The following is a 24,195-nucleotide window of genomic DNA, read 5'->3' as shown; positions in this document are numbered from 1 at the left end:
CCATATGTGGTCAGCATTGCTTCTTTATTTTGTAAGTGAATTGTAAACTATGCATTCTGCAAAGGGGGTGTAGGGGACAAAGAAAGCTTTGCTAAACTGTTTAGGAGTTTCTGTGTCCATGGTATATCCATTATAGTTTGGGGAAGTGGGGAGATGATTACTTTGAAATAAAAAGGAGTTGATAAGAACTTCTCTTTTTCAGAAGTTGGCCATTAGGTAACTGGGCAGAGATTTGGAAAACTAATGTTGACTGCAAATCAAAATCATCTCTAGACCTTCTGCAGGATTGTGAATTCTAGCCGTGCAGTGTTAACCCAGGGCCAATAGGGCGAATGGGACACCGGCTCTACCTGGGGAACTATCTACCGCCTCCTGTGTTCTGGCCCTTGTCAAACTCAGGAAACACAGTGCCACAGGCGCTGTCTTTTTTGGATTTACTACTTGTTTTCCATTACAGCAGTCCTATTGCTCTTCCAGGAGAATTGGAACACAGCTGGTTCTTGATGGCTACGCTTTCTTCTCCCTAAGATTTTCTTTGCTGCCATTTGTGGCAGGGCTCATACAGTGGCAGCACAGCTGTGGACAAGGTGGTGGAAGTGGTACTTACTTTCTAGTGCTTATCAAAGCATGACTGTGAGGACTGCGTTTTTTCAACATCAGCAGCTACCAGTGCTTTGTTGTCTGGTGTTACTGCTGGTGACGTAGCATTAATGTTGGCAGTGTGTGAAATTTTAGGGTATGTAGACTGATGTGTAGACAAGGCCCTCTATTTAAAAGAAATGATCCTTTTATAAGGTGGTATCATAATGGTCATAAAAAAGGATTCACTTCCTCACATCTCCAAAATGCAGTCATTGTGAATTATGTCTGTTCCTTGAAGCTTGCTGAGCTTCCAGGAGCAGTCTCCTCAGAAAAATGTAGGTCTCGCTGCCCTCTTCGTCATCTTAATAGGGACCCTTTGACTTGACTTTTTCCTTTGTCCATGGTGTACCATGGTACCTGCATTATCCTTGGCATTATCTTAGATGTAATATCATAAACTGAGAGATTATCCTGCCTGTATTCAGTGTTTTCATGCAGCAGTTTTATTTTTGTTGACGTTCACAGTACTGTAATAAGTAATAGACTTGATGATCACTCTCGCATCTGTGCCTGCCTTGCAGATGTGATCTTATCAGGGTTCCACTCTGTCAGATTGCCTTTAAAAGAAAAGGAAAAAAAAAAAAAAGAAAAATCTGAAGTTTAAACTCACTCACTAAAATACCTCGTTGGTACGTTTCCCCTTCTGATGTAACCTTTTAAATCTTACCTTTTCTTCTAAACTTAATGGGCTTTTATTTCCATCTGTTAATCTCCTATCTAAAAAGATGTTTGAACTATTAGTTTTAAGCACAGGACCAGAAGCCTGGAACTCCTGAATTTTAACATTGGCCCTTACTCTTCCCTTGCCTTGGGCAAGTCATTTAATTTCTTTGCCTTTGTTTTTTCATCTGTAAAGCGGGGGTGATAATAATACCTACCTACCTCACAGGGGTTTTGTGAGGATCAACTAGTAAATGTTTGTAAAGTGCTTCAAAGATAAAAAGCATGATAGAAGTATTACGAGGTTTTTACAGCAAGATCGCTCATTCTTTTTACATTGTTTGCTTGTGTGGAGGGAGATAACTTTTTTTTTTAATGATTAAAGCCATCAGACACTCAGATCCTAAATAACAGAAGTTGATGGAGATTGTTACTCATACTCCTCCTCTGTCTTTATGCCAGTTTCCTTCTCCTGCTCTACCTTATCTAGTTATGCCAGTGTTGATACAGGTCACACGTACTTTTTAGATAAGCTTCAAACTTGACTGAAGTACTTTGAGCTTGCTGCTTCTTTCACCACATCACCAAATCGGAATCAGTTTGTGTAGTTTTCCCTGCATTTAAATAGAGTTTTTGGTAATCTCGTCCTTCAAGTGGACACATCTTTTCCTGCCATCAGGAAGGGGAGGTGGTGGTGTGTAGTTCCAGAGAGGGGAGTGTAATATGAAGAACGTTGCCACTGTATGCTGCTGCTCCAGGGATGAAGGGCAGAGTAGCTTCCTGTTTCCTTCCCTGAATTAACTTCAGTGTGTTACCAGGGACGCTTCAAATGCAGTGTCTCTTTGTCCATGATATACAGAAGCCATCACCTCCCAATAAAACGTAGGAACAGAGGGAACGATAGTAGATGCTGCTTGTGTATATGCCTTACAGCTCTCCCAGAGCGTCTCTGGGAGGGTGGTGGGGGAAGAGGTCTTCGTTGGGTGAATCCCACAGCTGTCAGGGAACCTCTGCTACTTTCTCCCCTCTCCAATCACATGGTCGCCGTTTCTTCTTTCTTGGATGTGCGTCTCAGGGATGTGCATATGAGCCCATGCCTTTTGGAATTTGGCCTTTGAAATATCAAGAATATGGTTTCTGTACCTGAAACCTTCCTATCTGACACTCCCTGGTCCCCTCTGTCCTGCATCGCTCCCCGTGGCCTTAGGAACATCTCTCCACTGTTGCCATGTGCCACCCTCTCCATCTTTGCCAGTACTCACAGTGAAGCGTATACAGGGATTCTGCAGAGAAAGAAGTTGAAATGATGCATGTGCACCTGTAGGATTTACAGACATACGTATCTTGGATTTCTGCCGCACCCTGTCTAAAACATGCAGAATATCTGATGCACGATGCTTTTTCTTTCTCGCCTAGGAAGCAGAACGAACAGCAGTGTGACTCTGCTGATGGTAATTCTGTAACGTTTACTTTGAATTAAATGCTAAGCGTTTTCCCCAAAGAACCAAAAAACCCACCTTCTAACAAAAGTAACCAAATGTAATCTTGGGGGGGGGGGGGGGGGGAGGGAAGGGGAGGAGGAAAAGCAGTGACGGGGGAGCATTCTGATCTATTTTAATCTCCGCCGCTTGGATGGAGATACGAAATGCTGCTTTGAGTTCCACAAACATAAGGGATTATGTTTACAAAGGTAAATGCCTTCTACCTGTTCAGGAAACTGGCTAATGGTGGGCATCAGATGTTTGGCGAGTTTCTCTTCATTGCAAACAAGTAATGGGAGAAGGGTGCGTCTGGAAGAGGAACGGAGAAATAGATTCATGTCATCTAGTCTTCTTGGTAAAATAATGCCACCTTCCTCTCCCCGTACAAAATGGAGGGAGGAGGTTGCAGAACAGCAAATCAGCGATGTCCGAAATGGCTGGATTAGAAAAGGCAGCTTTTCTACTTTGCACATAAATAGGTAACAGGAAGGTACAGCTAAAGTCCTCTTGCCTGAAACACTGTCCCCCAGAAGCAAACATTGTAATAATAAAAATAGTGGCTGTGTGTATATTGATGCTACTTGCAAGTTACCTAGAAGTGTTTTATTTTTTCTTATACTTGAAATGGCTTCCTTTACTAAACTCTCACCGTAGCTCCGTTTTCTCCCCTCCTTCTCTAGTGTGCAGTAAAGAAACATACAGGACAAATGGGGAGAACGTAGAGGAGACAACACAATGTCTTGCATATCCAGGTTTTGTCTTAATTTCCATCCCGTACGCTCTCAGATGTTTGAACTTGCTAAGGGTTTTCCATGGACACAGAAACTCGGCACTTTAGAAGGTGCTCTCGTATGGCTGGCTGCCCCCCTCTTCCTCCTTTTCTATATTTTTATTTTACTTTTAGTATAGTGGTACTTAAAATCACTGGTTCACTTAAAAAGAAAGAAAAAAAAAAAAACCAACAATAAAATGTTTAAACTCTACTAATGTACAAATAAGCTGAAATGTTGCATTTTATGTGTATTTTTGCCATAGCAGGTACTGTATTTCTCATGCTGGATTTAGAGAAAAAAAAAAAAAAGGAGAAAAAAAAAAAAAGAAAAAAAAGAAAAAACAAGCAAACAAAAGGGTGATGATTTATTGGAGTGTGACACGTTAAGAGTAATAAGGAATTAAGTCGTCGTCATTTCATTGAAACTGAGAGATGGTGTAATACTTATATAAGTTTTCTGAAGGTTTTTTTGGGCTTTTAAACAGCTTTTTTTGTTTTTATTTTATTTTTATTTTTTTGAAAGATATGATTGTATTATGTGCAACTCAGTTGCTTACATTATAACTACAAAATATTTTTGGGTTCCTGGAAAAAAAAAAAAAAAAAAAGAAAAAGACTAATAAATGTGTTTGGCTGCTAAGCATTTAACGCCCCTGGTTTCCGCACGTTTGTCCGCCCCGCGCGCCGCCGCCATCTCCCCTCCCGCCGCCCCGCGCGCGCGGCCTCCTCCCGCCGGGGGGCGCCGCCTCCCCCGGGCCGGGCCCGCGGCGCCGCATTCCGCCGCCGGGGGCGGGGGCTCCTCGCGACGGCGGGGCGGGGCCGCCGCCCGCCCTTATCCCGCGCTGCCGGCGGGCGCCCGGCCCCGGGCGGCCGCGATCGCTCCGTCGCCCCTCCGCCGCCGCTGCCATGGCGACCCCCGCCGCCGAGGAGGACGCGCTGGCGCGCTACCGCTCTCCGCTGGTGTCGCGATACGCCAGCGCCGAGATGGGCTTCAACTTCAGCGAGAGGAAGAAGTTCGGCACCTGGCGCCGCCTCTGGCTCTACCTCGCCCAGGCTGAGAAGGTAACGGCGGGACGGGGCTGCTGAGGGGAGAGCGGCCCGGAGCCGCCTCCGTGCCCCGGCGAGGGACGAGGGCTGGGCCCGGGCGGCGGAACGGCCGCGGCGGAGCGTCTTCACGCCTCGTCCCGCTTCCCTGGGGTGACCCGCCAGGGCTCTGGCGGGGGGGCCGGGTACCGGCGGGGGCTGTTGGAGCAGCTCACCGCCCCTTTGCCCGCGTCGCCCGTTGGGTGTCTGCGGCGCGGGAACCAGCGGCCACCGCCCGTCGTCCGTTCCCGGAGCTGCCCTTGGGAAACGGGTGACCGAGCAGCGGCCTGGGCCCGCCGGGGGTGAGCGGGAGAAGGCGGACCGGAGCGCGCCTCGGGCGGCCCTCCGCCTCTTGGGGCGGGGGGGGCAGCGTGCGAGCCCAGCCGTGCACAGCCCTCTGCACGCAATGCTCCACGTACCCGTCACCCCGCAGCAAATCGCCTCTTCCTGTCTCGTACCCTCCCCCTTGTACTTTTGCCTTCTTTGCGAAATCAGTTTTGTAAAAGCTTTGCTAAGCAGGGTTTTTTTTTTGGGGGGGGGGGGTTGCCTTCTGAGCAAACATTAGTGTCCTTCTCTGGCGCTTGGCTGTTTGCTTTTCAGGAGGTGTGACTGATGAGACGTGCTCTCTTGTTCAATCAGGTTGCTGTCAGTCTGTGCCAAACTGGACCACCCCGCTCATCTGCAGCCAGTTGGTTTTAGATAGCCCTTATTTCTGAGATAAGTTAACTTTTGGCCGAAGCGAGCGAACACTCACCCCAGAAATGCTTACCGTGTTTCCGACGGGCCAGGCATCACACAAAAATCCTGATAGCACAAAAGATTGGTATCGATTCAGCCATGAGGAAGCAGCAACTGAGAGTACATCCGTATGATTGCAAGCTGTTGTGTTAGTAGAGTCTACGGAGTTAACATTTTTAAAATGTTATTTAAGCTAAACCTTCTTTCTTTGAATTTGGTCCTAATTATGGCTATGTATACAGCCAATTATTACTACTTAGTTGAGATGGAGTCACTTTTTAAGATGGACTAACTTGATTCCTTGTGACTGTTGGCATACCTTGGGAGGAAAGCTCATATCAGGTTTTTGACAGTGAAAACGCTGTAATATGTTCCAGGGGAGAAAAAAAGACCCCCACAAAAACACTGCCTTCTGGCAGAATAGCTTTCAGACTCAGTAGCTGCCCATTCGGTTTGTGCACAAACCTTCAGTTTCTGTTTTTGAAGTACTGGGGTTGTTAGGAAGCGATCCAAGCACCAGAGGTCTGGCTGTTACTATTAGCCTCAGGGCAGAGAAGCCACCGTGCTGGAGAATGAATAAGCAGTGCACAGTGTCACTGATGTGTTCCTTCTCCGTTCAAGGATCATACCGCTACAGTGGCCTCATCAATAGTATGCTGCAGGAAATGTGATGTTTTAGAAGCTGAAGGTGTAATTATACAGCTGTGTTAAATAGGAGTCCGATTCTAAAAGACCACATGCTAGGTGTTGTCACAGTTGAGATGCTGGAGTGAGCAGACTGCAAATCTCATCTAGTATAGGAAGTGTCATGCTAAGAGTGCATGTTTAAGGAGCTTTGTATGTTCAAAGCATGATAATTAAAACAGTCATATCAATTCTAGCAGATAATCATCACCTTTTCTAGTGTTAGAGGACAAAATACTTTACATGACTTGCCCAATAGGAGAAAGCAAGCTGCTGAAAGAACCAGTGAAGACTTCTCAGTTTCCACTCCCAAGCCCTGAACTTGGGGTTCCCCTCTCTCCTGACCCTTGCTTTCCTTCCCATTGCCACCATAGAGTTTTGTTCCCAGAAAGTAGAGACAGATCTTGCAGTTTCTTGAGCGCACTCTTTGTAGTGGGAAGAGGGAGACTACTATTTTTATCTGTCTCCTCATTCCAAAGGAGTTTGTCTTCTGATGTCAGCTCTGGACTGAAAGGAAGAGTCAGCAACTTTCAGCACCTGTTAGCTCTGTCAATGATCAGTTAGTTATAGATACAAGCAATTTCCTCAGGCTGCTTATTGAGGATGCATAATATTTCTTTTTGGGTACGTTTTATTAAAAAAAGTAGTGAATGAACTATGGGCAATATTTAGTCCAGTAGTACTCACTATCTGCACTGTCTTTCAAGCCACTCCAGTCATTCTAGAAGCCTATTCTACAGTAAATCAGAATATTAGGAAGATCTAACCACAGGTGTTCCGAAAGTTGCAGGGAAGTAGTAAAAGAGGGAAATGCAATTTAGTGATAAAATTTTAGGTAAAGTATAGGCCCAGGCACATGGTTTCAATATTCACCCTACTTACAGGAGCAATTTTCGAGTAGTTGACTTGGAATATGTGAAGTAAAAACTCAAATTTATTTCACTGGAAAGTGAATTAGGCAGAAAATCTGTATAGTTTGTATTTTGTTCCTTACAGCAGACAACTGGACAACCAGGAGATTGAAAGAGGAGACTCAGCAAAGTGTGTGATTAGTGAGAGAAAGCTCCTTCAACAAATCTTTTCCCAAATGACAGTTGTTAAAGTTTGGGTTAAGAGCTGAAGCGTGTGAGTTCATACCCATCCCAAAACTTTAGTTTATTTTTTTGAACAAAAATTCATTTGTATTATGATACCTCTATTAATACATCATTCTTTTTTTTTTTTTAATCTTGAGGTCTTGATCTAAACAATATGTTATTTGAAAGACAAGTACAAATTTCATGGAGCTCTTCCTTCTAGCAGAAGTAGCTTTGACATCCTGCAGCACCATACTGACCAATAAAATGTTTTGCACATGTGTAATCTGAATGTTTTCTCTCTTATAAGAATCCGTTGTAGCTCTTGATCTGTTTTTTGTCCAATTTAAGTTTCGTTATTTTTCTGTCATATGTTCTTTATTAGATGAGCAGCCCAGTGTTCGCATTCTGTTTGCAGGAGACGTTCCATGTCACCTGCCTGTTCTGCCCTTTAGGAATAGGGACAGTCGTGGTTGTTACAGTGGCACATCAAAGTATGGGAACAGCCTCGGAGGAGTGGCACCTTAGAAGCACGATCCAGAGAGCGCATCACTGACCTGTAGTGCTTTGGAGAAAACCCTGTGCTGTCCCTCAGGTAGTTTTCCTACTTAGTTTTCTTAGGCAGGCAGGTTTGAAGGACATTCAGTTGCTTTCCTCCTGAGGTACTGTCAATATCAGCAAAAGCTCGTAGAGAAGAGGCCTCACGTGATGTTTGTGGATGCATGAGAATAGGATTTGCCTTGGCACTACCCTATGTATAGGTATACCTATGGCAAGTAGTCCCTTTTCTTGGGGATTATTTATTTTTTTTCTGTATGGCTGTCAATGCCTGCATACTGTGGTCAGCTTTTCCCAACAGATCACGGACGTGTGACGATTTTATCTTCACGGACGTGAAGATTTTAATCTCGGCACAAGAGTGTATTGCCTGCCTAGTTGCCTGTGTGCTTTCAGGCAGTTATGGTCTGTATCAGTACACCTCAAAGAGCAGTCTGGGGCCAGGTGCCTTTCCTCATTTATCTGGACACTCATGGTTGTGTATACACTTGCAGCATCATATTTTAAGTTGTGTGGGTATTAGTTATCTGATGAGGACCTTGAAGACACATCTGCTTCACTTGCTGTCTTCTCTAGTTCCAGATTCCATATCTGCAAAACATTTTTTCAGTCAGTTTCATTTAGAACAGAACCAGCTTTTGAAAAGACTTTGTGTCGTTGAAGCTTCCTGGCTGGTGACTTCCAATTACTAATGCACAAGACAATAGCATTTTAATTTGGAAAAGGCTACTAGTAATGCCAAGTTCATTGTGAGACTTTTAAACTCTCAGTATCAGGAAAAGACATTTTTTTCAGCTTAGTTAGATTGTGCAAGTATAAGGCTGTGCAAGAGTTATACCAGTATATAATTCTGTAGTTTGATATCTTACTGTTTGTAAGTCAGCTTGCTGAAAAAGTTTAGCAAATATTTTTGAATATGAACTAGGAGCATTTATTTCTGGTCAAGTAACTGATTTCCCAAGCTTCCAGGTTCAGACTGAGATGAAGTACTTCAGGACTTTTGGAAAGGTACAAACATACGTACCTTTCCATATGTTCTAAGCCTGCTGTTAACGGGTGCGTAGGTCTAGTTGTGGTCCAAAGAGTTCTTCTTGGTACAAGGTATCTTGTCACATGGTAGCTGGATTGTTCTTTACCCAAAGGGTAAATTTCATGAAAAGCAGTTAAAGCTATACTATTTTTATATCACTTTTCCCCACGTGTCTAATTTTTGTAGTTGTCACAGGGATGTTACATGATTGAGGGAAGTATGAAGCCCAAGAGGAACAGCTAAGCACAGACACTGTCCTCTCCCATTGGAAAAGGTTGGAGGACCCTAGAATGAAAGCATTTGCTGTTACGGCTTTTGATTTTGCCATATTGTCATGCTTCCGTGAGTTGTCATATGGGAGTAAATTATTTAAACAGCTTCTGTCTCAATTTGGGTTGTCTCTCAAAGAAAAAAAGAAATAGAAAGTTCTTTTCCCCTTGCAGTCACTTGGGCTTCCGATCACAGATGAGCAAATACAGGAGATGGAAGCAAATCTGGACAACATTGACTTCCAGATGGCAGCGGAGGAAGAGAAGAAGCTGCGTCACGATGTGATGGCCCACGTTCACACCTTTGCCCACTGTTGTCCAAAAGCTGCAGCCATCATTCACCTTGGAGCAACTTCCTGTTATGTAGGGGATAATACGGTAATACAATATTTTCAGTGTCCTGCCTGCAGAGCTGGTGAAACAAAGCTACAGTTGCTTACTTGATAGCTCTTACAAACTTTTCTTTATAAAATAATATTAAGTAGATTTTCCAGACATTTTTATTAGTTTTACTGTTGAAGTTAATTCCCTTTTATCCTAGCTACCCTAGGAAGGCAAGCTCCTCTTGCCTTCTTTCTTTTCATGTGAAGCAAGATCTGTCTGGAAACAAACTGTTCCCTGAGCTCTGCTTGCATGTTAAATATTCAGGGAGATAAGAGATCGTGAGTTGCAAATGCATGCAGAAACGTATGAACTGTCAGTTGTGCCAATGGGACAAGAGTTCACTGACTTAGAAAACAAGGCCGTTTTTGATATATGCAGCCCATGGGCTTTCAACTGCTGCTTGGAAGCCCTGTGTTAAATACAGCTTTTCAATGGCCAAGAGAATGGATAAATGCGTTAAGTGAAAAAGGAAGTACCACCATTCTACAGAACTGTAAAATGTTTGTGAAAAACCTGTCTAAAACTGAGTGCAAACTGAAGTCTAATTTCCCATTATATGCTGCTGTTCCCCTGGGTCCAAGTCATTGCAACTTCACATCTACTTTTGTCATACGAGAAGCTGCTGCATGATTATTTTTACCCTACTCCTTTGCAAGCCCGTTTGGCTTTAGGTAGTACCACCTTCCTTGTGACATTTGCCACCTAGCTGTACCTCAGTCTCAAAAGGAGTGAAGATGGCTGCTGCCTGATCAGTCCACTTACTTTCCTGCTGTCTTTCGCCGACAGTGCCTGCATTTTCCACTTGGGATGAATGATTTAGTCTGTTATTCCACGGGCATCAGTAGTATCTCAAAATAATCATTCATGCCCAGTCAGTGGAAATGGGTCTTACACTGCCCAGTATGACTTTCTGTGGGTAGTATAGAAGGAGCAATGATGGATCCAGCATTTTTGTTGTAAGCAGGTTCACTGTAAGTTCTGATACAAGAAGAAAAGCAGAGCTTTCACTATAAGACACTTTTGAGCGGAAAAAGCGTATTTTAATTATCTGTATCCTTTCCGTGAGAAGCCGTTATGTCTGGTCCTTCAGACATGGCCCAAACTTCCTTTCTTTCCTTCTTTCAGGATCTGATTGTTCTCCGTGATGGGTTTAACCTGCTGCTCCCCAAGGTGAGAAGGCAGTTGTGCACAGTGTCTCAGAAGTGGGCAGCGGTGATGTCCTATGAATAGCCTGTGTTGAACTTGGGTTTTCCTAAGCCTTGCTGGGAAGCTAGGAGGAGCTGTCTGTTTGAGTTATTCTCAAGAAAGTGAACAGTTATCTTCCTTTCCTTTCTCAAGTCTTTCCCCAAAGCTTCTTTGGTCACCATGGCAATTACAAGCAACTCCTTGTTTATCTGTGCCAGAGGTACTAGTTTCAGAAAACAACTGTATTACTTTCAGGGTCAGCTTAGGCATCCCCTTAACTGTATTCCTAGGAGTGTGTCAGCATTCAGGAAGCTATATAATACAATTTTCTGAGGGCAAATATAGTGGGAGTGTAGTGCAGTGTTGTCTATCCGACCTGAGTATCTTGGTACCGAATTTGCCCTGGACTGTACCTGTGTCAATTATACCCCCAGCAGCTTTATTTCTGACCAGTTCCGGGAATAAAGAAAATACCCAGGGATAAACCAACTGCAGGACTGGGTTGGGCACGAGGACTAGACTAGTTTGAGCTGAAGTCCAACCGCTTGTATCATCTCTTGCTCGAGTTTTGTAGCAAGCAAAAATAATGTGCATGCCCTGAAAAAATGAAACACACCATATTCTACAATCAGAGGGGGGTATTCAAGGATTGCACAGTTGTTTCCCTCCCCTTTTTCTCACAATGCTGTTGTGCTTAAGCATGCTGCCTTCTGCTGTGGGGTTTTTTTCCCTCTCATTCCACCTCTTTTCTATCCTTCCCACATCCACCAGCTCGCAAGGGTGATCAGCCGGCTGGCCGACTTTGCTGAGAAGTATGCTGACCTGCCTACTTTGGGCTTCACTCACTACCAGTAAGTAGCCATCAGCTTTTGCTTTCATTTTGCCAGCTGTGCTTTGGTTAAATTGACCTGCTACTGCTTTCTTTCATCCTTCTTTTTCCCACTTCTGACCACTGGCAGTTGGTACTGCTGGACATCATTAAGACATTGTTGGTGGTTCAGGAAAGAAGTATGTGCCTAACTCCAGCCTTGTCTCAGGAAATTGAACTGTTGCTTTGACTAGCTGTCAGCAGTTGTTTTAACACAGCTTCGTAAGGAACGACTTCCTGGCGAACACAGATGTGTAAATTCTGGCTGTTTCAAAAAGCGTGACTGGGAATTGCAGTAAGCCTGTCTTCCAGTCACACTTTTGTTTTTCTGTCAGTTACGTTAGTTTCAACTGCAGCTTAAAGGTTTGTTACTGGCTACTTGTTACTACAGCTACTCTGTCACTGTTGCTGAAGCTTTCTTTGAAAGCGATGATTCAAAATCCATCAGTTTTCATACATCCCTATATGGATCCCTGGGAAGAATCAGGAAGATTTTCTTCTGTTTAACAGGGCAATAGTGTTTTCTGTCTCTTGGGAAACTTAAACTTCTTGTGCAGCACTTCTGACATTAGAATAGAATAGAATAGAATAGAATAGAATAGAATAGAATAGAATAGAATAGAATAGAATAGAATAGAATAGAATAGAATAGAATAGAATAGAATAGAATAGAATAGAATATTTTTAGGCAGACTGCTGAGTCAAAGGACAATGAGATCTGGATGGGTCTGTTGTTGGGGTAGGTTAATCTGCTGCTGCATGAAGACAGTTTGCTTTCAGAGGCATTAAATTGTACACCTTGAGGTAAGCCTGGATCTTCTGCCCCGGTGATGTGGAACACCAAAGGCAGGGAAATTAAGCACAGGTCATGTCAGACTCAGTGTCTGGCAGTTTAAAATTTCTCCCAAAGGAGAGTGGGAGCATCAGGTCAGGTCCCTGATCAGTTGTCTTGCTGTATATGCCGCGTCGGTTCAATCAGCTGTCGTCCTAGGCCCTTCTTCATCTACAGCTTTTCGGAGGAGTATTCTCTGGGCTCAGTTTTATCTTGGCTTTTGGAAAGAGTACAAAGGAGTATTCAAGAAGTGTATGCAAGGTGAAGTTGTAAAAACTACGGTGAAGAAGGCATTGATACCTTGGCCTTTTCCATGTCCTTTGTCAGCAGGGCCTCTGCCCCATTTACAAACAGGTCTGTGTTTTCCCTAGCCTGCCTTTTGCTGCGTACGTACTTGCAGAGGCCTTTCTTGTCGCCTTTCACGTCCCACATCAGATTAAACTGCAGGTGGGCTTTGGCTTTCCTAGCCCCATCCCTGCAGTGTTGGACCATTTCTTTGTCTTCCTCCTGGATCACCCGACCCTGCTTCCACATCTTGTATGCTTCCGTTTTATGTCTGAGCTTAATCAGGAGCGCCTTGTTGCTGTGCGTATGCTTTTTTGAAATGGTATAGAGGTTGTCTGTGGAGTTCATGTGGATAATTTGAAATATTTCCACTTCTAGGTTTTGCATAATACCCCCATTTTCTCCTCAAAGCATTTGCAGGGAGACGGTGTGGTTGAAGCTTGCAGATACTTATTTCAAGGTGGAGGTCTTACAAAAAATGTTGGCTAACAGTATTGTTAATTACTGCATGTTTGCCCAGAGGCTGCGGAATGTGTTTTTATAATTAAAAAGGAACAGTCCCTTAGAGGAATCATTTAAAATCACAACGTGTCCGCAGGTGTTTCTGCACTGAGAGATTCACACCCGTGCTATAAGTTACCCAGGATGCCCCCTGAGCCCTGGGCGAGTGGAATTAGGATGGGGGATAACCGCACCCCCCGTTTCTCCCAGCCCCCCACCCCCGGGCCTGTCTCCACTGCGGGCCGAGCCCCGGGCCGGCAGGGGGCGCCCTCCTAACACCCGCAGAAACTGCAATGACTCTTTTCTCTTGATGCAATTTCACCTAATTCCTGAAAAGAACGATCATATCTTCAGTACCGTTTACTGGTCGTATATATGTGCTGTTACATCTTCCCGCCTAAGCCAGGTCTTTTTAATTTCTGCTCAGAGGAGTCAGAGAGACCAGCCTGCAAGGAGGTCTTAACAGTAGACTCAGCAGCGAAGTGTGGCCCTTCCGGAATTACCGTGCAAATTGTCAATGAGTCGCATTCTGTTCTTGGTTGTTTTCAGACCTGCACAGCTCACCACTGTGGGGAAACGCTGCTGCTTGTGGATTCAGGACTTGTGCATGGACCTGCAGAATCTGGAGCGGGCTCGGGATGACCTGCGCTTTCGGGGTGTAAAAGGCACCACTGGCACTCAAGCCAGCTTCTTGCAGCTCTTTGAGGGAGACCATAGTAAAGTAAGCCAGATAGCCCAGGGCGTATACTTGCAGTCTTTGCAATTCTCCCCTCTGGAATGCTGTTCTGTGTGGGGGAACATGGAGATTCTGGCATCAAATTCACATGGGCACTGCAGTCCCTCTGGGGCCCACTGACAAGGCCCTGTGTGAAAGTGAGCAGAATCTGGGGAGGAGGTGCTTCCCAGCAAGTATGACATTTGTTGACAGTAAACTGAGAAAAGCAAAGGATCCTTTTTGCTGTTGCTGACCTTCCCGTGTTGTTGCATTGTGAGCTCTGTTTGTTTTGTTTTTTTCTTCACCCTGAGGTTGAAGAGCTGGACAGATTAGTGACTGCGAAGGCAGGATTTAAGCGGTATGTAACAAGCATGCTTAGTCACCTAAATTTGGTGTTAACAAAGTGTGACTCCTGCTGTCCGTGTTGGCCCAGATTCCCCTAGCTGCCAAACTGACATCTGCGCTGCTGTTGACTTATCTCCCTTTGCCATCTTCCATTCCCACTTGCAGCTTCGTGCAGGAAACTTCACCTCATAAATAGGCCACTTCTGTCTGCTTGTCTCCCTGTCAAAGCACAGCTCTCCATTTCCCCTCTGCTTTTCTCTCTCCCATCTGCATGCTGCCCAAAATTGACAGCCTGAATCCAAAGTTGTTCTCATCAGGGCAGAATGACAGCCCTCTGCTTTAAGATCCATGTCACTCCTTGCTGAAAGTCTTGCAGTACAGTTATATCCGTCTGGAGCGCTCAACTTCTGTGTTTATTTTTAGGGCTTATATGGTCACAGGGCAGACCTATAGTCGCAAGGTGGATATTGAAGTCCTGTCTGTGCTGGCCAGTCTTGGGGCATCTATACACAAGGTGAGTGCCCTATTTGTGTACATTGGGAAGAAGGGGAAACATTTTAGATCTTGAAGAGAAGGTACTCATGGTGCAGAACGCCGCTCTCAAGAAATATTGATTGGTGTTCCTTGTTCAGCTGTTCTCTTTGTGATCATGTAAATTCACCATTGGGTACATGCCTAGTAATCAAACCTCAAAGATCTTAAGCCCAGTGGCAAGTAAAGCAAGTTTACTGAGCAGATTCTAAGATGGGTTAATAAATCCCACACCAGATATTAGTCTAATTATGCTAAATTGATCCCATTAGAGTAAATGTCTTTCCTAGTGGAGTACAAGTTTTTGAATTTCACTATTTGCTCCTAGTTAATTGCTTCTCTGATAATGGTGGCGTTCTCTCTGTCCTTGTGGATTCTTTTCATTGATTTATTTGTGTTCCCTCTCTCCTCCTCTTGGACGAAAGTGATCTGTGCTATTTTCTTCTGGTTTAGTTTTGTAGGCTGGTCTGGTTCAGTGAGCACACGTTATCTGTGTTTGCAAATCACTGTGTGATTTTGTTATGCATTTTCACTGTTCCCTCCTAGTATCTCTTCCATTCCCTGCAAACATTTGCCCTTCTTGGAGTCCTATTCTAATACAGTGGACGCCTTTTTTGACTGGGATTTTTAGGCCAGGAAGTATGATTGCAGTGTCAATTTTTTTGTCAAATTTTTCACTCTGCCCCAATTTACTTCTTGGACACAGATGCAAACACTTCTCCAAGAACACTAACAGGAGTATATATTGGTGTGTGTTAGTTTGATTATGTTTGTTAATTTCTTGGGCTTTTTTCTAGATTTGTACTGACATTCGTCTTTTGGCCAACCTGAAGGAGATAGAGGAGCCTTTTGAGAAAGACCAGATTGGTAAGGGAGGGGAGACATTTCTTGGACCGGTGTATGTATCTTTTCATTTATGTTGGTGCAGCCTTTTAAGCAAACTTAGAAACGTCACTGACAGAAGTTGCTTTAAATTAACTGAGGTTTGACATTGTTAGTGTTTTGGGTCCTTTTTAAAGGAAAAAAAAATGCACTTTACCCAAAGGTTTCTGGATATTAAGTACTTAAAATCAGATTTGTATTTGTGCACTTCCTGGGTTGGGGAGGGAGCAGAAGCAGTCACATATTCCCCACAGAGGAAGACTTGGGTCTGAGGGGTATTTAGTGTTTTCCATTCCTCATGAAGCTTACTGGAACTGCAGGTTTTCAGCTTGACTCAGCATTTTGGTCTTTATAAACAGACAAATTTGGAACAATGAAACGAGGCTGGACCCTTGCCAGAAGAATACTAATGATGTGATTCTGACATTGGTAAGGGGAGAAGGAAACATAGAGTTTTGGCTCTTGGCTGGAAGAAAGTTCAGGCAACCATCCTAAATAGTTGCATAGGATCGAGTCAGCAAATTAAGCCTTAGTCGTATTTGTTACTTGAATCATTCTGCGTTCTGTGGTTGGTTTTGATATTCATTCACCAGAGCAACAGGCAGCACTATCTGACTTTGAAGGACAATGTTAATGAGCAGATGGGGTCTTGAACACTGCTAAAGTTGCCATGGGTAGCCTAGAGAGATGGTGCTAAATCCTGCATTAAAAATTAAATCCATTTGTTCTTTTTACATGGTAGTACTTCTTCTGTAAAATGGAATTGCAAAATGTCTTCTCACTTTTTTTCTCCCCACGGTTGGATGTTTCTAATCTGAAGGGAAAGTGTGGTGGTGTCATTTTCTTTATTCCATTTTGTCCTTAGAAAATCATCATGTTTTGAGGCTTTAGTCAAAAACATGATTCCTGACACATTTTTCTTATCTGGGACAGGACCTTCATCTCTTCTTCCTGAATGCACTACTTCTATGTCCTGTTTCCATCACTCTCTCTCCTTTCACAGGTTCAAGTGCTATGCCTTACAAGAGGAATCCAATGCGTTCAGAACGCTGCTGCAGCCTGGCTCGACACCTGATGACTCTGGTGCTGGATCCCCTCCAAACAGCCTCCGTGCAGTGGTTTGAGCGAACGTTGGATGACAGCGCCAACAGGTTTGTTTAGATCGTGCGATGCAGCAATTTTAGAAGGTCTTGTGCAGGAAGGTCTTTTGATGTATTTAGAAAACACTATTTTTAAACTAAAACCACAAGTTACTACCTTGATGAAAAGCAGTCTCCATAGAATCTAGAGATTACAAACTGGTTTCCTCTCTAAGATCAGATGAAAACTGTTAGCTTTTTTTAACATCAAGATCTTCTGCAAAGTAAACCAGCAGAAAGAGGGAGGGATGCCGAAGCCATGGTAATAAATTGCTCTTGTAGTCTTACTGTTTCAACAGCATACTGTAGCAGTTCTTACATTTCTCAAATTTTCCTCCCTGTTTTGAACGTTTTTTTTAACCCTACTCCTCTTCACTTCTTAAAGAATAATCAACATTTTATCTGTAATCCCTTAACCGTCCAAATAATCTAAAGAAACTGATTTTCATCTCTTTGTAAAGTGGTTTTTTTTTACAAGAGGTAGTTCAGATCCTAAAGAAAGAGCACAAACGTTACTTTTTTAAGTAATGTTTCATGAAAACCTCTGCAGGTCTTTTAGATATTGCTCAGCAAATTTTGCTTCGTTTTCTGATTCTTCATTATGACTATTTTGAGATGAGCAAAAGTTACCTATAATTATTTTCCAGTAAATTGTAGCAATTAAATTCAATGCTTCCATCTTCCAGTTAGTACTAAATTTGCATAAAGCTCATATTTACCTTTGAAACATCTTAGTTTCAAAGTAGTCTTCTGTTGCTGAATTTGATCTCCTAGAATCTTGGAAATCTTTAGATCTTTGTATTTCTAAGATATGGCGCTTGTGGAACAATGAACAGAAGCAGTTTTGGCTATAGACTAGTGTTCAGCTTGTTGCCAAGAATGTTATTTTTAAAAATGTCTCCACAAACATAATATCTGCATAACATTTCATGAAAGCATAGATCTTTTCCCAAAAGGACTTTACTCCACAGCTGCTAGTCTTGTTAAGAAACGAGCTGCATAGTCAGCAGAAAACAAAGTAAATTTAAGAAATTGGATACTGGTTGATATGTGTGTTTATTTCCCAATAGCTACCAAGTGTTGAGAGATGTATCGGAATGTTTCAAATTTTATTTTCACCTCATCTAACAGAAAGGGTCATTTGTCCCCTTCATAATCCAATTTAAAAATTTTGTGCCTTGGATTTTTTGTGTTAAAGCTATAGTGTTTTGAAAGGAGAGCAAGCCAGAGAAAATGCAGTCAACCTACAAAACAGCAAAGTCCTTTTGAAGACTGTGTGATAGAATTGGGGGCCTTAAATGTAGCACAAGGTTCAAGTACTAGTATACTTTAAAAGACCACAGTTTAGAATAGGCCAGGCACTGCTGTCACAGATGTACGATGCTGTAATTGCTGCACTGTGACACAGAGCCTTTTGCCTGATACAACTCAGCCCCCACCACTCCTCTCCTTTCCCTCCTTTGCTTTTTGTCCTTCTTTTTTGTCAGGAGCCTCCTTTGTGACCAGGAGCTGGTCTCTTGGAGGAAGCCCCCACCAAATGCATGGATCACGTTGAAAGTTCCCCGCCAAGCACAGCCAGGCACAGCATGAGAGTGCAGCATGTCTTACTCTTGGAGAGTAGGATCAGTAGACAGGGCAACACAGAACACAGGGGAAGACAGTCTCATATGTTTGCTAGCTCTGTAAATTGCTGCCCTCTTTGCTAGCCTTGTAATCGTTGAATTATCTTGGTGCTTTCTATGTGTGCCTTTACCCTTTCTCTTCCTCTCTCTCCCTTTCTCTACTAACAAAACAAAACTGCTTAGGGACATGGTTTAGTGGTGGACTTGGCAGTGCTAGGTTAACGGTTGGACTTGATGATCTTAACGGTCTTTTCCAACCTAAACAATTCTATGATTCTGTGATTCAATAAAAAAAAGAACCTGGAACCCTCCCGTCTCCCCAGCGTGAGAGCTACTGCTATAAGATGTTCTTTAGCTTTCCTGGTTGTGACCTTTAAGCAACAAGAAGCACCTATAAGGAGAAGAGTTCCAGCTTTGGGGCCACAGTAATGCTATTTACAGAATTATTTACAGAAACTAAAGAGCTGGATCTGAGGTAGACTGGAACATGGCCTTTATTGCTAACGGGGCCCTGGGTATGTGTGTTTCATAGGCGCGTGTGTCTGGCTGAGGCTTTCCTCACAGCTGACATCATTCTGAGCACACTGCAGAATATCTCCGAGGGACTTGTGGTATATCCAAAGGTAAAGCAGGCGATAATGTGTGCAGTGTTGCATCCTTGATAATGCTGCAGCTATGCCAAAGTGTATAAAAATCCTCCCACTCAAAGGATTACATTTTTATCTGTTAGTTCGAACAGTTTCTGAATTTTGCTCTCTATTCTCAGTGTTTGCAGGACAGACATGAAAGGGTATTTGTGGAAGCCAAAAGGTAGTAAATTAAAAATTTTTCAAAAAGGATATTTTTCCCTGAACTACACGGTGGAACCGTAGAACTTACCACCAAAAGATACTGTCAAGGCAGACCTGTAACTTACCTACAGGTTAAAAAAAAAGTTCATTGTACATCTTTTCCACAGTAATGTCCCTTGCAAGATATAGATTCTAAGTATTATCAGCTTCAATACCTGGATTTCCATAGCTAAGTTCAAAAAGAGAAATGATCTTTGCATCATTGTCCAATCCTGGAGATTCAAAGAGAGAGGAAAACCTCACTGGGAGTCCCAGTTGTCTGCAGAATTGCTGTAATGCTGTTTCTTTTTTCTGTTTGTTTTGTTAAGGTGATCGAGAGGAGGATCCGGCAGGAGCTGCCATTCATGGCCACAGAGAATATAATCATGGCGATGGTGAAAGCAGGGGGCAATCGTCAGGTACAAATGCAGTCAAAAATACCTTTGTTCACTGCCTGGCATTTCACTCCTAAGAAACAAAAGTACCTGGGCTCTTGTCCTGGCCATCTCACCTTTCTCTGTTCTCCACCTACTCCCACAGAGTTATTAATATTACACTGGTGCTGCAAAGCCAGACTCTGCTCTCTGAGGAGAGAGCAGTTGTGGAGATCCATATTTACTGTTAGGAACACTGTGCGTTTGAGCTAATCTGGCTGGCTGTGCTGGAGAAGAGGGAGACCTATTTTTATGTTAGATACTAGTAGGCGTTTTCCTTTTGTAAATGTTTGAAGGAACTTGGAACACAGGCCAGGCTTCTTTAAATGGAACATGTTGGCAGTTGGCTACCTTATAAATAAAAAGAATGAATCAGTGCTGTTAACAAAAAAGCAAGTAAGACCATTCTGAACCATTCATTCATGTGTCACTCTTCCCTAATTCAGTGTAGTGCTTTTTATTATTAACTTTGTTTATGGCCCTTTATTCAGTTTTCTGTGTTCAAGCAAATTGAAATAAAATGTTTTCCTTAGTAAATAAATCCAGACACAATTAGATTATATTTCCTTATCATTTAATTTCGCAATTCAGTTTAAAACTGATAATCAAATTTACATCTTAATAAAACAGCTTATTTTCACTTACCTTTAGATAGTAATTTTTCCTTCTATGATTATTTCCACACCAGGGACAGAAGTTAAACTTGCAAGATAGTAATAGCAAAAGGGTTTGCTAGAAGCTTTGAGTAGGATGTGTGGTTCTAGTTCTCTGAAACACTTGTGGCAGCTCACCGGTGATGTTAGTCAGGAAAAATCCTTTTTCCTTTTTTTTTCCCCCCATGTGTCTCTGATATTTGTCACTGGGTCAGTTAGTAAGCTTCCTAACTAAACTTACTAAGGGTTACATCATGTGGATAAGTTTCATTATCTTCTCGGCTGGTTCTCTTTCTAAAGTATCACATACTTACCTAAACAGTCCTCTCCATTTTGATTAGATTGAAGAGTGAATTTCATTTGTGTTTGTTATTGGCGTACCTTCTTTCTGGTGCTGTTTAATTACAAATCTATAGTTTAGTACACTTAAAATCTGTTCTTATTCACATTAGTATGTTCTGTGTTCCTGTGCTGGGAATGCCGGAACAGCACATTTTCTATGCTTTCCCACCTCATAGCATAGAAACTCACTTCCTTTCCCCACCACTGAACAGCTCCCTCCCCTAAACATCCAGAAGACAGATCTGGATTCACCCGAGGCAGGTCAGTGCTGGAGCAAGATGGCCTTTGGATGAATGAAACAAGGAACAGGAGATCATTTTCCTCCTAACTGAAGATAGATCAAGGATAATACATGTGAGAAGAAGTGTTACATGGCTGTAAATGCAACCACATGACTGTATTTTAGGGCCAGCATGGCAGCATCTGATTTTGCAGGTGGTCCCTGACTACAGTTGGGTTCCCGTGTGTTTACAGATAGATTCCACAGGAAATCAAGGGATTAGGAAGTATTTCAGAAAAATTGTGATAAGGGTTTTGCCAGCCTTGGTGTCATGTGAGGGTTGTTTGGGAGAGAATGTTTTAAGGCCCTCAGGTTTGTTTTTCCCCTTCTGTCCTTATGTAAGCCATGATTTACATAGTCTCACTGCTCATCAAGTTAGACAGGTTCTTTTCCCTTTTCCAAACCTGTAGAGGTTTTACGTTGTTATGCTCCCAAGACGTTCCATACAGGGGATGACTAGTGATGAATAAGGAATTCCTTTATTACAGTTCATAGAATATTTTGGGAACAGCTACTATAGTCTGTCTTTGGAAAAATCATGCAAGTAGGGAATAGAACAACTGAAGAAAAAATCCTATAGTGACTCCTAAGAGTATTTGGAGAGCTTGAGGAAGTGTAAAGGATTCCAGTGTTGTAAGTTTGTGGTACAATTGAACAGGGAACATACATGTCATTCAGACTGTTTTAGCCTCAAAGGGCAGATGTGGAAGGATGAAGAAAATCTTGTTCTAACATAGTGGTATAAGAGACACTGCAGTCCAAGCTGTGTCTCATTTGCATGCTGTCCAGTGCAGTATGCTTTGATGTTTCTCCCCTCCCCGCACAAGTTAGCGGGATGAACTTGTGCTGTCAGTAGCAATGGAGTGACTTTCTTCTTTTCCCCTCCTCTTCCCCCTGCTCCTACAGGATTGCCATGAGAAGATTCGCGTTCTCTCCCAGCAAGCAGCTGCTGTTGTGAAACAGGAAGGAGGTGATAATGACTTCATTGCCCGCGTCCGTGCTGATCCTTACTTCAACCCTATCCATAAACAACTTGAAAGCCTGTTGGATCCCTCCTCCTTCACTGGACGTGCTCCTCAGCAGGTAAAGTAGTGGAAGAGGCTACGGGTGTTACAGGTTGTAATGCAATGTGTTGTTTAATCCTGCATTCTCTTGTGTGCCAGAGAGTGTACATATTATGTACCTCTGCCCATGCTACTAAGGCAGACACATTTCTCTTGTTTTCCTTGTCTTCCTTGTCTTTCCTTGTGGTCTTCAAATTTTGACCCTGGATGTATCAGACTGCTAGGTGTCTCTGTGAAACAGAGACCCCAGTGAGACAAGCAGGTCTGAACGGGGAGAAGGGAAGCCTTTCTTTTGCTAATTTTCTCTTTCCCGTCTTTCTTGAACAGGTGGCAAAGTTCCTGAAGGAGGAGGTTCGACCAGCACTGGTTCCATACCAAAGCAAGATGGGTGGGAAAATTGAGCTGGCGCTTTAGGTATATTCTGCAAAGGTGTGTGGGTACAGGAAGGTAATAAAAGCCTTATTGAACCAGGTCAGTTTACTGTGTCACGTTATTTTGGTTCTCTACAGTAGATTTAACCGCCAGGGCTTACAGCCACCTTGATTCCAGATGGGCTTTTCATTCTTTGTCTGCTGTTTAATCAAGCCTCCATCTATTGTGTGCTGAGTTACTGAGAAACGCTTGATTGTGACAAGGTGACTTTATCACAGTACCTGTCATTGGCCCCTTACAGAGCACTGCCAGCTGTTTAAAGAGCAATGCCAGGTGCTGCCTGACATTCATGTGTGACTTGTTGAAGAGCAGGGGATAAGGGGAACTGAGCCCACTTCCATTTCCATCTTAATCATCTGCTCTTAAACTTTCTCCACAGGTGTCTCAAAAGATGATAAAAGGTTGTCCTGGCTTTCGGAGTACTGTGATTTGGGAAGCAAATAGGCCAAAAATTTAGGAATAATGAAAGGGAGGGGCCATGGAACTTCTCGGCTCATCAAACTGGCGGTCCTTCAGTGCTCCCTTGCTGGTTTAATACTGTACCTGTGGCTCTGTAGCTTCTGGAAATCATATTTACAGGTGTGGGTTAGGAACCAGCCATTGTGATTTACTTCTCCAGGTCCTTTGCTGTAGGTGCTTGGTACTGAATGGCAGGTGGACTCTGGCATGTGAGAGTCATTCTCTACTGCAAGTAAGTTTTGTCTGATAAGGAAAGAAAAAAAGATGTTGGAATTCATTGGATGCCAGAGAAATTCAGGAGCTTTGGTCTTATTTCTGACCCTGAATGTTCTGTTTGCAATGTCTGCGCTTTACTGGACGTTCAGTACTGGACCAAACTCTTCTCCCTTTGACTTAAACTGGAACGATTCCCTTACCTCTTCTTTCAGCGTTGTTATGTTACAGCCCATTTCTTTTGCTTGAGTGCAATAAAAAAGCTCCTTCTTACCTCTGTTATTTATTCAGACTCTCAAGAGATTATATGATCAGAATTACTTGATTCTTTTTTCAAGTGTGATTGCTGGAGAGAATTAAGAAAAGTAGAACTAATTGAAAGAAACTACCTGCTCTCCTTGAGGCCATCATTGTTTAAAGAGGATTTCAAAATACAGTATGTTTTAATGAGGCTTGTCTATATTAAGTAGTCAGAGAAGTGGGAAGCCTCAGGCCGTGATATGCCCTCATCTAGATTGCTCTGGCTTTACCTTGCCTCTAGACTACGGCATTCAAAACGTCTCAAACATTTGTGAGGTTTATGGCGTTTAAAATATTTTGCCTGCTTATGCTATTAACATTTAATTAGCTATCTGTTTGAAAAGGATAACTCTAATTGAACACTGGTAATTTTCAAACTGTTACTCAAATGGATAGCCAAGAAAGAAAACAGATAGATGCGGAAATCCTCGTCTTTTGGTCCTCTTTCCTCCTCCTTTATGGGATTAAAAAAAAACCCAAAGAACCCTGCGCAGAGAAAAGGACCGGGTTAACATGTCTTTTCTCATCATCTGGAAATAAATCTTTGTGCTAGGTCGAGGCTGCCAGCTGTCGGCTTGTTTTCCTGGGAAGTTTAAAAAGAGCAACAATGACAGAGGGAAAATGTCACCCTCCGAGAAAACCGTGGCATGAAACACAAGTCCTTTTGGAGACTTCTGCTCCTCTTCGGAAGAGCGTGGTTCGGGACCGAATGATGGAAAAGAACCGGGCAGCTTCTCCTGCCGCTGCCTCCTTCGAGGCGGGGGGGGGGCGCCTTCCCCAGCGCTCGCTCCCGCCGCCCCAGCTGCGCCTCGCACAGCTTCCTGCAGCCTCTTCTGCCGTAGCGGGCACCGGAGCCACCGGTATCGCTCGACTCCTGTCACCGTCCCCGAGAGACCCCGCCGCGTA

The 24,195-nt window shown here is 43.3% G+C and overlaps 1 protein-coding gene across 3 annotated transcripts; it reads left to right on the top strand.

Moving 5' to 3' along the window:
* Positions 1 to 4,351: 4,351 nt before the first annotated feature.
* ADSL (adenylosuccinate lyase) lies at positions 4,352 to 22,879 on the top strand. Of its 3 annotated transcripts, none has more exons than XM_087765700.1 (14): positions 4,353 to 4,617; positions 9,168 to 9,371; positions 10,503 to 10,547; positions 11,334 to 11,413; positions 13,598 to 13,769; positions 14,075 to 14,121; positions 14,532 to 14,622; positions 15,437 to 15,506; positions 16,525 to 16,672; positions 18,815 to 18,905; positions 19,442 to 19,531; positions 21,728 to 21,904; positions 22,213 to 22,314; positions 22,697 to 22,879. In XM_087765700.1, the coding sequence occupies exons 1-13, from the start codon at positions 4,462 to 4,464 to the stop codon at positions 22,297 to 22,299; spliced, it is 1,458 nt and encodes a 485-aa protein (XP_087621826.1). In that variant the 5' UTR covers positions 4,353 to 4,461; the 3' UTR covers positions 22,300 to 22,314; positions 22,697 to 22,879. The 3 variants fall into 3 exon arrangements, with proteins under 3 accessions (XP_087621827.1, XP_087621826.1, XP_087621825.1); XM_087765699.1 differs by having other exon boundaries at positions 22,213 to 22,332; XM_087765701.1 differs by lacking the exon at positions 22,697 to 22,879 and having other exon boundaries at positions 4,352 to 4,617; positions 22,213 to 22,356.
* Positions 22,880 to 24,195: the final 1,316 nt, after the last annotated feature.

This window comes from Nipponia nippon, unplaced genomic scaffold (assembly GCF_047370975.1).
Source record: "Nipponia nippon isolate SJK-2023a ecotype South Korea unplaced genomic scaffold, ASM4737097v1 scaffold_3, whole genome shotgun sequence".
Taxonomy (NCBI): domain Eukaryota; kingdom Metazoa; phylum Chordata; class Aves; order Pelecaniformes; family Threskiornithidae; genus Nipponia; species Nipponia nippon.
The sequence above is the reverse complement of the archived record's forward strand: the minus strand, read 5'-3'. Positions and strand labels throughout refer to the sequence as shown.

Excerpts from the sequence above, each read along its gene's own strand:
- ADSL (XM_087765700.1), top strand. The coding sequence starts at position 4,462 with ATGGCGACCCCCGCCGCCGAGGAGGACGCGCTGGCGCGCTACCGCTCT. Across the intron at positions 9,372-10,502 it reads GTTATGTAGGGGATAATACG|GATCTGATTGTTCTCCGTGA; the intron begins GTAATACAATAT and ends TCCTTCTTTCAG. Across the intron at positions 14,623-15,436 it reads TTGGGGCATCTATACACAAG|ATTTGTACTGACATTCGTCT; the intron begins GTGAGTGCCCTA and ends GCTTTTTTCTAG.